Source organism: Ambystoma mexicanum, chromosome 2q (assembly GCF_040938575.1).
Source record: "Ambystoma mexicanum isolate Mex_15411 chromosome 2q, UKY_AmexF1_1, whole genome shotgun sequence".
Lineage (NCBI taxonomy): Eukaryota > Metazoa > Chordata > Amphibia > Caudata > Ambystomatidae > Ambystoma > Ambystoma mexicanum.
Window position 1 is genome coordinate 1,392,102,029 of NC_090924.1, and position 13,372 is coordinate 1,392,115,400.

At 43.2% G+C, this 13,372-nt stretch overlaps 1 protein-coding gene across 1 annotated transcript in view; it reads left to right on the forward strand.

Annotated features, from left to right (window-relative positions):
• Positions 1-3,757: 3,757 nt before the first annotated feature.
• Positions 3,758-13,372, forward strand: part of PP2D1 (protein phosphatase 2C like domain containing 1) — a 99,886-nt gene continuing 90,271 nt past the window's right edge. Inside the window, exon 1 of the mRNA XM_069648877.1 lies at positions 3,758-3,897. Within this exon, the coding sequence (XP_069504978.1) occupies positions 3,872-3,897 (26 nt within the window). The 5' untranslated portion in view covers positions 3,758-3,871. The remainder of the gene's footprint in view (positions 3,898-13,372) is intronic.

A 13,372-nucleotide genomic window follows, 5' to 3' on the forward strand; every position in this document is an offset into this window, starting at 1 on the left:
ATGGATATATTCTTTTTTCAATGTGACAGACACTTTCCGCACCACTTGCCATGAGAGGGATGGACCCTCTGCACATATCTGGGTTCAAAGGGAAAACACATATTTACACCTCTCTTGGCAGTATCATTAATTTTGACAGATTGTTGGGTTTCTGCCCATTTGCACATGGTCTATCCTCCAGGTTTCCTATTGCACCCATTCCCTTCCAGTGGGGGGATGTCTACTTGGAGCTCAAGTTGGTTACCCACTACCAGGGCTCACTCCCACTTGGGATTTACTGGTTCTCTCTGCGTATTAAACCAGCAGCACTCCATCTCTCCTACCCATCGGTTGGTGTCATATAGTATACTAACCAAGGTTCTTTGTTCATGGGAACTTGCAAAAATCAGTATTATCTGTCTATTAATTCTAGTGTAAGGATTAATAATGTTACATACGTCTTTGAACTGAATTTGTAATTCTTCCAGTCCGGGTACGCTACATATTCTGGAACTTACTTCATCTGCAGGGACAAAACCTACCCCTGGTTGCCCATCAATTATGGAGGGAGTTGTTACATGGGATATGTTCTGCCTGCAGCGCATCATACTCCTACTTTTCCTGCTCAGTCCCGTCCTAGGAGAAGCACTGCTTGGGAAAACTTTGTTGCAGGAGTGCAATATTTGATACCAGCCATTGGAGTTAATATAAATAGAGACCGTTTGACCCAGCTGTCATGATAAGTGGAGGATATTGCAAATTCCACTGCATCCTCCTTGACTTTGATGTCCTGTGAACAAGTAGCCATCCGAACTATGGTGCTTCAGCACCGTATGACACTAACTATTGTTTTGGCCTCACAAGGAGGCATCTGTGCAGACGTGAAGAGCGAGTGCTGTACACATTTATACTAAATTACGCAAGTAATAGTAATAGTACTGAAATCATCAACCACATCCAGCATATTGTAAGTCTCCTTCATACCAGCCCACAGGCTTCCTGGACTTTTGGATCATGAATTGTAGGTCTATTGGGACCCTTGGGTGCATCTATTGGTCAAATTTTGCTTATAGCAGTAGTTATAATTCCAAGTCTGCCCTGCCTGTTGATGGTTTGCAAGTTCTTCTATTATCAGTTATGCAATATCCAAAGTGTTTTACTGTCATGTTACTGAAGACAAAATGTGTTATGATATCCTGGGATGTGATGTTTGTTCCGCTAGAAATGTTTGTAATGAAACTTGAGCGAAGGTCTCATAGGAGGCGACAGTGGGGGAAAGTTTGGGAATTATAAGTATTATGTGCTCCCCTTGCATATTTATGCATTATAATTTTGAGGGGGTGCTGCAAACTGCCATGTTTAAACAACAGTTTCTTGTATGTGCAAGGTGTGACTATAGAATGAACTGTGCATGTTTTTGCAATGAAGGCTCTTTGCCAGGTGTGTAGGAATGCTCACCTTTGCATCTCTCACTCCTGACCTGTTTCCTTTTTGGCATTTGCAAGCATGTTTTAGGCTCCCGCTTTCTTACGAAAAGTGGCATTAGTAGTCAGAAGTCATATTGCAAGTGTTCTCACCTGCCTCAGAGCGTGTGTGAACCTTTAAGGTGTACATTCACCTTGACTAATTTTATTACGATATGCTGTCCTTCCTGATAGTGTTAACTAGCATGATAGAGTGCAGCTGGAATCAAAGGCTTGTATAATGAGGCTTTGCTCTCTGCCAGCAACAACATTGTTTCAAGGTGAGACCTTGGTCTGTTGGGGCCACCCCTTCCATGTGTTCCTTTGGGTATAAGTGCACAGCGGGAGGGGGTGGATTCTCTTGCACCGAAGTCTCATGCTGCCATTGGTTCTGTTTTGATATTGCTTTTTGCTACAAAATTGTTCACCAATCCACCTGAATCTTGAGTGTCATTTTTTCCACCACAACAGGCATATAGTTCTTTTTTGGGCCACATCCACCTTGTATTAAACTTGCCCTGTGCCGCTGCTTCCTTGGGTGACACCGAAGGGCGCCCTCTGTCAGGCTGGAAAGAAGGGAGACCATAAGGACAGATGCTTGGATTGACTGCTACTCCCCCCTCAGTGGATTCAATGTACTCATGATCTTGTCCTTCACATTTGGGATAAGAGAATGCCCTCACTTCACAGTCTTTCTGGGCTGGCTACTGGCTTGGCACTAGGATTAGGGGTGTGCTAATTCTGGGTGTTCGGGGACATGACTGAGGACTTTACCCACAACCTCCTCCGAATACTTGCCCTTTGATTCCTCCTTGTTAGAATCTGAGGAGGTCAGTGAAGCAGAGTCTTTGAAGGAACTGGTAGAGGGCAGTTAAGAGTAGGGGGAATGTCTAGGAGCCTGGCTCACACCTTTTCCCCAAATCTTGATTTTCTCAGTTTTCCCTCTTGTTTCGCAGGGCCTCTCGGATCAGGGCTTCTATGCTCTTGAGCACAGCTTACCCTGCCCTTTTTCCTCAGCTTCTACGAATGCTCCTCCATAATGAGAGCTTCTTTAAAGTATAAACACTGAATGAGCGAGTTTCCTTAAGAGCGATGAAATGTGGGCCTCAGGTTAGCATCCATGACATCGGTTCATAGCAACACGGGGTGATAACACCAATGGTGCACTTGCTAAGCGTGTCCACCCTTTTCACAGAGATCGGGTCTTGCCCCCAAATGATTCACTTCCCCCGCTGTGCCTTCTACTCCTCCTGCCCCCTTGAGCAATCCAAAGCTTTTCCAAATCCACCCTCCAACCACTTACCAGCATCTTCACCCTCCTCTCCCATTTTCCGAGGCTGGTCACCTGACGTCCACCCTCCTCTTCCTTTACGTTCTTCTGTGAGCGGCTTTTCCTGGGTAGTCCGGGCAACACACTACTTTGACCGGCAACGGATACAATCATATAGACATTGGTAACACAAGATTGGCTGTGCATAAATATTTGTATTACAAACCCAATCTAAGATGGAAGCGTGGTAATATATGATTGGTTATTTATAACTCGCTTAATACCTAGAGGTTTCTAAGTGCGGACCCGGGGAACCTGTGCTGCTTGGAGTCACCTTGCTTTCAAGGCAAGTATATTGCCCCTGAGCTATCCTGCCGAGACGTACAAGGCATTTCCATGAAATCCTAATGTATGTTCTTAGACCAAAATAAATATTCTGTATTCGGCAAAATCTATAATACACTGTAAAAGACGAAAAATAATTTCATGCGTATCAAGTTGGGCTCCAGTTAAAGGTTTATTTTAGCATTGTTGAGAAACAGGAACATCGTTGGATTATAACAAATCCTACCGGCCCAGAAACCTTTAAGTTCTTTTAATTGGGTAAATGAATTTAAATCTCCGTTGTTTCCCTTGCGTCTGTCTCCCAGAAGTGTGGTTGTTTTCGAACATATGAGCGTTCCTGGAAGTTTACCAGCTCAGGGATCCCTGGAGAATTAACCTCTAGATCAGTTCTGAAAGTCTGGGTATTAATAATGTACAATTGCAAAAGAAACTCGGAAGTGCCCAGGATAACCATTAAGAAAAACAATATTACTTGAGAAACTGGGCATAAATAAATACCTAGAAATTCACAAGAAATTTAAAAATGTCGATTGGCTACCAATGGAGATCGAGGGTGCAAACGCAGAATTATACGTGTTCAGCAGTGTGGTCAAAGGGGCATCCAAGCAGCTAAGAAATGTACAGTAACTGCCCTGGGAAATAAGGCGCAGGTGGGCTGCGTCCAGTGCCACCACTTGTATTGCTTCACAAATCAATAATGGCTGCCGACTGTGGCTAAGGATACAGTTACCATGACAACGACTGCAAACAACCTCGGCGCACCGGCAAAAGCAGAGGGCCTAAGGTGCCGTGGGAACCAGTGACATGCGAGACCATGATGCGCAGATCGTGTGCCAACAGGTACCGTATGCTTCTCTTTCCGTCAGAGCGCGCGGTGGTACCGCCAACAAGGCCCCCCTCTGTCTTAAATGTGCTAACCGAGCCCAACCGGAAATGGTTCTCAATGTTTAAAGCACACATATCTGTGGGGGGAATCGTATTGCTACCTGCTCACGCGAAGGCCGCACGCATTGACCTGAATCCGGGTTTATGGGCGCTCAGATCGAATTTTGCATGTGTTTTTTCTTTTTAACACACCGTATCGCACTGTCTGTGCTGAAGTGTTCGAGAAGGAATTGAAACACATGTATGGATTTTAGAATTGTTAATATCCTAAAATATGAAAATGTGTATTATTATATTAATTATTGCTCTTTGATGTAGTCGAGTGTTTTCAAGATTGTGTGTGTCTGTCGGTATACGTGTAAAATACTTTTCAATTCAATGGCAGCCAACACGTGTGAATAATTAAACCATCACGTGTGAATAATAAAACCATGGGCACTTGATGACTGCCAGCAAGTTATCCGCTTCTGTTTGAACTCCAATGTGGCTTCAGCGGAAGCTCAGTTGGGTTCCAGGAAGGCAGCCTTAAGGCGATTCTGCATTCAATTGTGTCCCACCTAGCGGGGTCTGTTGGAGACTTATAGCCCTGTCAGGCTGACTTGTATTTCAACCTTGGGAACAGTAGATTTGAATGTTGAATTCTTGTAACATGATTGACCAGTGGGTCAACCTGGATGAGGTCTTTTTTGTGACCGGACGAATGAGGCTATGGAACAATAGTCAGTACAGATGTGAACACGGCGACCTCATATGTAGGAGCTAAAATGTTTGGTTGGCCCAAGCCATCCTTTTCATGGTTGATGACCTAATCATTCTTTTCAGGGGCCGCAAAGGCAGCTATGCAAGTCCCATTGACTTGTGGAACCTTAACATGACCATGCCCAGCCCATAGGCACTGGCATCCACTGCTATGATGAGAACTTCAGGATAAAAGGGCTTGAGACACACATCATTCATAATGTCGTCAAAGCCATTTGGCAGTCACCCACGAGCAGTAAGAGGGGTCCTTCTTCAAGAGTGCCCACATCAGTTTCCTTGTTTGCAGAAACAATCAGTCCTCAAGGACAGCGAGCATCAGTGCTATCCTGGAGGAAATGTTCTGTACAAATTTGGAATAATATTTGGTTAAGTCTATGAACACAGTCGGTCCTTATTATCACACCGTGGGGGAGGAGCATAGGTGTAACACAGAGGTGGTAATCCAAAAAATTGAGAAATGCATGCGGTTTTGGGCGAAGCTGCCTTTGGCGATGATGCGGCGGGGAGCGATGCTAAAGATGGTGGTCCTGCCGAGGCTCCTACATTACTTCGGGAATATTCCGTATCTGATTCCTAAAGGGTTTTTTGCCAAACTGAATAGCATGTGTAGGGACTTTCTGTGGCATGGCACGCGAAACAGAGTGGCGTTATGGAAGCTCCAGAACTTCCATGACAAAGGGGGTATAAAGCTGCCCAATTACGAGGCGTACTATGTGGCAAGTCAGTTGCAAAATGTTGCCAAATGGCTATCTGATGAAGAGACCTCCGAATTTAGGCTGTTTGGGCGGGATTGTGCACCCTTTTATTTGAAAGAAGTTACTTGGGCACCCAGGGTGGAGATGTTGGGGCGCCCTAAAATGATGCTGCTGGGGTGGAAGGTGTGGCGTAGGGCATGCCAATTGATGGGGAACCCGTCCCCATGCTCGCCGCAGATGCCATTGGTGGTATTGACAGGGGCAGACGCTCAGCTGCGACTGATACTCCGGATCCCCTGGGTGCCGGCTGGGGTGGCAACGATGGGGGATATTTGGCAGGGGGGCTCTTGTGTTACCTTTGAGGGGCTGCGGGAGGAGGCTGGGTTGCACGAAGGCCAGTACATCACGTACCACAGAATGGTACAGAGGATTAAGAGGATGTGGCCCGAAACTGTGTTGGAGGAAGAACCGGACGCCACCATAGACGTTATATATGGTATAGCTGAAGGGGGCCATGAGGTCTCCAGACTGTACGAGATGTTGATGTCTAAACTGGGGAAGTAGGTCACGCAACTGAGATTGGACTAGGAAACAGAGGTTGGGGCCCAAATGGAGGATGGGATGTGGGAACGGGTGCAAAGGTTTCATAAGAAAGTGTCTAGAAACGCGAGACTGAAACAGATACAGCTTTACATAACACACAAGGCTTATATGACGCCTGGGAGGATATCGAGGTTCGAGAATGCAGGTTGGCAAGCATGCCCTAAGTGCGACGAAGAGAATGCAGGCATGGTGCATATGTTTTGGTCTTGCCCGATCATAGAGATGTTCTGGAGGGGTGTAAAAGAGAAACTAGAAGGAAGAGGGGTCAAGATAGTAGTAGACACGGTATGGGCCTGCCTGCTGGGGGGGTTCCCCAGACCACGGAAACTCAGACATGTAAACAAACTAAGGGACCTGGCTTATGTGCTTGCAAAGAGAAGGATTGCCATGGGATGGAAGTCATGTCATGTGCCGAGGATAGAGGTGTGGTGGAAAGACTTGCAAAGATGGGCAGAAGCCGAAACCATAGTATGGAAAGAGGCATGCAGCAACGGGGGGGAGGAGGAGAATGAGTCCCTGATGGCCTGGAAATCACTGATAGCCGGATTGTTTGGGTCATTAGAAGACCCGACTGAACCTGTTGAGGAGGGGACCGAACCACAGGGTGTGGAATCTGATGACTCAAGGTGATAGACTCGCAAGGTGGGTGGGGTAGTGGGAGTAGTGGTTTGGGAATTTAAAAAGTGTAATGAAACTGTTGAACATGCACTGTTTGTTTGGTTTATTGTTTGTTTGTTCAAAATTTAATAAAAACTTAAATAAAAAAAAAATATGAAAACCCAACTATGGCATACAAAGCACCTGGCTAACAAACAAATGCAAGGTTTGTAGGATAAAAAGTAAACGGTTAGCCTTTTCTTTTCTTTGTTTTATTAGTTTTGGCTGAATAAACAACCTTTCAATTTATAAAAATAATTCCATCAATACAATTATAAGTAAATGTTTAAAAACAGAATCAGTTATACATAAACATGAGATAAAACAATTCATAATGAATACAGTAAGATTTCTCATAAAAATTACATCTTTCCACACCCAGTTAATATTTGGAATTTAAAATCTACAAATCCAATTCATTCAGGTAGCCAATAGTAGCTAATTTGATAGACATTTGTTTAGTACCAAATACTAGCAGTCAACATTTTTCATTGTCGATAGATCTCAGTTGTGCAAAATATCAGAGAAAATATTTACAGCTTTTAACATGTAATTCAGGGCAATATGCAACGATATGTTTCAGAGTTTCTGGGTAGGTAGTACATTTACAGAATCTACAAACATTCTCATTAGGTGCCAAGAACTTTCGTCTACATTGAATATACTTAGTCGGCCAGAGATTGAGACAGAACCTCATATAATCTCCTCTAAATTTGTGTGAAGGATATTTAATTAAATAGGATTCAGGAATTCTATTTTTTTTTTTTATATCCATATTGAACAGGGTTCCAATCTGTGTAACGTAGACACAATTCTCTAGTGTAAATCCAATCTCTTTGATAAAGTTTTGTTTTGGCACGATTAGGATTGGTGACTAAGGTATCAATTGTGATATCGGCATCAATAAGAAAGTTTGTGACCACATTTCGCCAATTTAGCTGATAGTCGTGATTTGATTGCCGCAAATATTGTGCCAAAATCTCAGAGATGTCCACATATTGTAGGGACAGTAGACACTTTCTCAACAATGTAATTGATTTCCATGCAATCATACTGTACAAAGATAGTAGGCCTAGTTCGAAACGAATTAAGGCAATAGGAACAAAGTTGGGCAAATTAAAGATCGAACGCCAAAACCTACCCTGCAATCGGTCCCAAAAAAGGCAAGCTTTTGGAGCACATGATTCAGAACTGTAGGAGAGAATAGGTATCACTTTCAAAGAGTAGAAAGAAAGAAGATGGCTACACGACAATTTGCCGAATTTGTAAAGGATAGTTGTTGCTTGAGAGATTAGGGCCTGAAGCTTTGATTTTATGTCGGCCACATGAATAGTATCACTCTCAGAGTTATTAACTGTAACTCCTAGATATCTGTATACAGATGTAGTTAGTATACGTTCTTGCCCAAGAGTCCAAATAAATTGCTTCCGTTTCTCTATTTTACAACTATAGCATTCCATAATCTGAGTTTTGGCCAGATTAATGGTCATAGTGTTTTCAGCTGCATAGGATGTTAAACCATTAATCAATCTTTGCAGACCCACCTGAGTTTTAGATAGAAGAATAAGGTCGTCAGCATAAAGGGACCATGGGATGTGATGTGGGCCCAATTTTGGGGCATCAGAGTTAATATCTACAAACCTCTTGCCCATATCAAGGATAAAAAGATTGAAAATGGTAGCTGCAAGAATACACCCATGCTTAAGGCCACGGAAATTCGGGATAGGAGCAGTAAGTGGGCCATTAAGAGAAAGCCTGATACGTATAGAAGTATTCGAATGGAGCATCAATATCAGTTTGGCTAGTGAGAAAGGACAGCCCAAGGTAACTAGTTTGTGCAGCATTAGAGATAGATCAACAGAAGCAAAGGCTTCCTTGAAGTCAACGAAAGCAATAAAAAAAGATTGGCCCTGCTGCCGACAGAGGGCCTAAATTGAGATAAGAGTAGCTATATTAATAGCTGTGCCCTTTCCGGCAACAAAGCCAGTCTGGAACTTGTCTCGCATGTTCGCACAGTCAATCCAAAAATATAAGTCTCACAAAATCAAGGAAGCAAAGATTTTAACCGGGGCATCAAGAAGGGCGATAGGCCTATAATTAGCTGGATTGTTCCTATCGCCCTTCTTCAATATTGGAACAATTACCGAGCTGCACCAGGATGACAGAATCCTCTGAGTTGACACCACCTGTTTAAAGATCTCGAATAGGATGGCAGGCCAGGTTTCAGGAAACTTTTTCAAAATCAGGTTAAAAAGACCGTCAGGGCCGGGAGCTCTGAATCTACTGGATTTTTCAATATAATAAGAAATATCCTCCTTAGTAAAATGCAGTGAGAAAGAGCCCTTCATAGTCAGCGGCCCTTGTGGCTGATGGGATATAGGAGCTGCATACAAGCTAGCAAAATGAGCAAGCCATTGGGTCGGCGAAACATCATTAATTTGCATATAACATTGAAAATGCTTATATGTCTAACTAATGAGCGCCCATGTGCCCGCAGTATTTTTAGATGCCAGTTGTGCTAACATAGACTCACCATCTGATTGAAACAGGGAAGCCTGGTAAGATCGTCTCCAATTTCTATAGCTTGTTTTGATTGATTTTAAAGCAGACCAACAGAGTTCAGTTGGTAATAATTGAGCTAATTTCCTCTTGTTCTGAAACAGGGCTTTTTGTTTCTGCATGTTCTGGTCAAAATTATACGAATTTGACCGTGAGTTACTCGGCTTAGACATGGAGGACAATAGATATAGCAGTTTGGTGTAGTCAAACTCACAAGAGTTAGAATTCAGAGAGTTCTGAAATTCAGTCTGCAGTTTAGTATTGAACTGTGTCAACTTTGGTTCAGTCCAACGTAGCCGATTCCGTGCTGAATTTACTTGAACTGTACCTAGTATAGCAACAGTAGAATAATCTGCTTTCTTATAAGTTGTCCAATACAAATTCAACTTGTCGTGATCACTTTCAGGAGCTGACGATATGTGGAATCCAGGTAAAGAATGGAATAAATTACGACTCCCATAGATGAAATCAATCGTTGCTGTCGTCGTACCCCTCCTCCAAGTCGGCTAGGGGGGATGTCCTCAGGAAAAGTACAATTGACTATTACAACATTTTTGGATTCCACAAAAGTGGTCCAGCGTCTCTACCTGGCCATAGTAGAGGTTTTACAATTATCCAGACAGTGTAAATTTAAGTCCCCGGCCAGGATTACATGGCAAAACAAAGGCCATTGTAAGGTTTTCTGCCATAGGTTCTCAAGTGATTTCAGGAATGTATCAGTGGTTTGTGCGGCCGGATTCCAATAAACAATGAATATGAAGTAATTGGACTAATTGTAGATAAGGAGTGAAGTGTTCATGGGAAACCAGATTGATATAAGGATTGGTTTTCAAAAGAACCATAAGGCCCGACATAGGTCAGCCTTTTGCAGCACAAAGAGCCGGATTTAAAATAATATGGTGGTTGTCCCAAGAGGGACACTGATACAACCAGATTTCCTGGAGAAGGATGATATAATTTAATTTTTTATTTTTTATTTTGTTTTAATTAAAACACCAGCTCAGCGAACCCTAAAGGCAAGCTAACAGGACGCCGAACTGGATGATATCATAGTTAGCCAATTTAGTGATCGAGGAGGACAAAAGATGTCTGAATCCCCTCGTATTCCAACTTAACAAAGAAAGGGATAACATAATAGATGGGTTGGAGTTAATTGTTTGAACAGCGGCACCTGCACTGCAACTGAGTCGAGACCGGAACTTTTAATGAGGCAGTTGGTTCAGAGAGGAGGTCCAAAGATTGTTGGTTCATGCTTTTGGAAACTGGATCTACAGCTGTTCTCAAATTATCGATCTGAAGTTCGAATCCCATTTCAAATAGCTCAGAACAAGCTGACCACAACACATTCAGAACCACTCTTGACTGTAACCAAATCCTGGAAATGGAAAATCATGATCATAGAGAAACTCTACCTGTTAGCTAATATCTTCTAGAAGAAGAATCTCTGCAAATATTGACAGAATACTGGCTCGATTTAAATCATATTTGGTGTAGGGGGAACTTCTGCATCTAATGACCAAAGAGTGGAGAAAGTGCCTAGAACCATGTTTTTTTCGATGGCGCCTGAGCAGGCAAATGTTTAGTCTTATCGATAAATGGAATGTTGAAGGTCTGATTTGAATAAGTTGGTAAGACTTGCGTAGACACTACAGGAGCTTTATTTTGTTTTGGTTGAGTGTCCATTGAAAGAGGGCCTCCCATTATCAAGGGAGACTGTTTAAGAGGACATCTTGAGGACAAGTCATATTTAGACATGAATTTGTCTATTGTCGTTGACACGAGCTGTTCAATAGAGGGAGGTGCAGATTCAGGCTCAGTGCAAGAGAGAGCCTTATCTTGCGGAGTAGGTTGTAAATGTATTGTGGGAGTCGGGCGGGATTGGAGCAAGAAATAGTAGTAGAAGGAAACAGAGGGAATAGCAGGAGGTAAAGTTATCATAGTTGAATTTTGATCATGAGTAGATTTAGTAGAGGTATTGGCGGTATTAGAATATGCACAAGTAAGTTTGGTAGATTTAGAAGTCAGATATAAGTCGATTTCCTTGCGAATTTCTACACATCTTAATTGAATTCTGCTTCATCAGACAGAGAAGAAGTATGGTTCTCAGAGAGACCTACAATCTCATTCAACGGTGCATATGCTAAAGGTAGCATTGGTGGAGGAGCCACGTTGGCTAGTTTTACCAAGGCAATTTTAGCATATCTATTTTGAACTGCTCTAGCAGCGAGAGTCATTTTCTTGGTTGGTAACTGAGCATCTTTTATAAATGATTTGGAAATGGATGACGAAATTCGTTGGGTCGCCTGCATTTTTGTTTTTTTCTGCACTGGAACACACGGTACATTTTTAGCATTCTGACATTTAGGGTCTCATTACACGGACGGCGGTGGACCAAGGTGCTACTAGCACCTTGGTCCATGCCGGTAAAATACCGGCACCACCTTGGTGGAAAGGGGAGTTACTGCCCTATTCCAAGGTTGGTGGGGCGGTAATTCCCCCTACCCCCATTGCCCTTCCCCATTCTCATTTTTGCCCCATAGGGCATAATGGGAATGGGGAAGGTGCTAATTACGGCACCGCAAATTGCGGTACCGTAATTAGCTCCCTGGTCCCTTTGCGGGTTGGTTTCTAACACCTGCAAAAAGCAGGCATTAAATTCTCCAACCCGCAAAGGGACCTCGTAGTAAGGCGGTAAGGGTTTACCGGTACCGGTAAAATACCAGTACCGGTAAACCCTTACTACCTGCCGTGTAATGAGGCCCTTAGTGTGTTGCCCTCCTGAAAAAATCATATATGGTTGCTTAGAGTTGAGAGGGCAATGGGTCGTGGAATTACGTGGACAAGAGTCAGAGGAAAGAACTAATGAAGGTAGTTTCGGTGGGGACAAGCATTATCCATGAATTACTCCAGGAAAAAAAGGTAACAGGTTTGCACTCATCGGAGCAATTACAGTATTAGATGTAGACAAAGCTACTGATGGTTGAGGAAGAGAGCTTTGTACCAATGTTCAGTCGGGTGTACTTGTGATGCATATGGATAGTTTTTGCGGTCTAGCCTTTAGAACCGCAGCAAACCGACAGTCGTTAGTCTTGATTTTCTGTGGTTATAAAGAAACGCGGATACAGGCGAATACAGTTTACCATCAGGATATCATTTTTGTCACCAACAACTCTCTTAAGAAGTAGTTGAAGTAGTAAATGAGCTCAAATCCCCACCTGTCCTCATTGACATGGTTAATCCTTCAATCAATCTTTGTAATCAAATAGTGGATTCCTTCTACTCTAAGGTCAAATCGATCTGGGCTTATGGTACTAGCACCAATACCTGATCAGCAAAGCCTCTCGCCTTGCTTAATTTATAGGAGACCACAAAAAGAACATAGAGAATCCCATCCTTTAAATACTCAAGACTTCAAAACATTCATCAAATACTCTGGCCCTGCCCGCATTATCTACCACCCCTAAGATTTCCAAGGATATCCTTCTTAACACAGTCCTTTCTGAGTCAGCTCTTCACATTTTAAACATATGCCTCTTTCAGCCACTCTTACTGCTGGTTTTAAACAAGCAGCGTCCCCCCTCTTCTCAAGAAATCTTCAATGGACCCCAAATATCTAGCAAGGTTCACCCAATCTCACACCTGCCATTCATGACCAAACTTAACGGAAATGGCAGTGGTACACTAACTTCAGGAATAGGTGGCATCTAATGACTTTCTTAAGACCCGTACAGTCTCGGTTTAGACAAGGCATGGGGATGGAGTCAGTTGTCACCTCCTTGTTGGGCGATAAGAGGGTGATGGATGATGACAGTATTGGAGCTTTAATGCGGTTGTGTTTTGGACAGAGTCGATTGCCCCATCCACTTGGGTGATCTGCAGAGTTATGGTATCACTCATTCGGCTCTCGAACGGATGTGCTCCATGTTCCTTGTTGGGTTGACATCAGACCATGGTCCTCTGATGCTTTGAATCAAAAAACGATACCATAAACATTTGAGCCCCCCGGGGTTCCACATTCCCGCTCGATCACAAAAGAACGTACAATTGATAAGAAATCAGATTTGAAGGGAAGCAGTGAGCTTCTTACAAGGGGGTGAGCTTGTGGGACATTCTGACCAGTTTGTGGAGGGAAGTAAATGGAACAGTCACTGGGGACA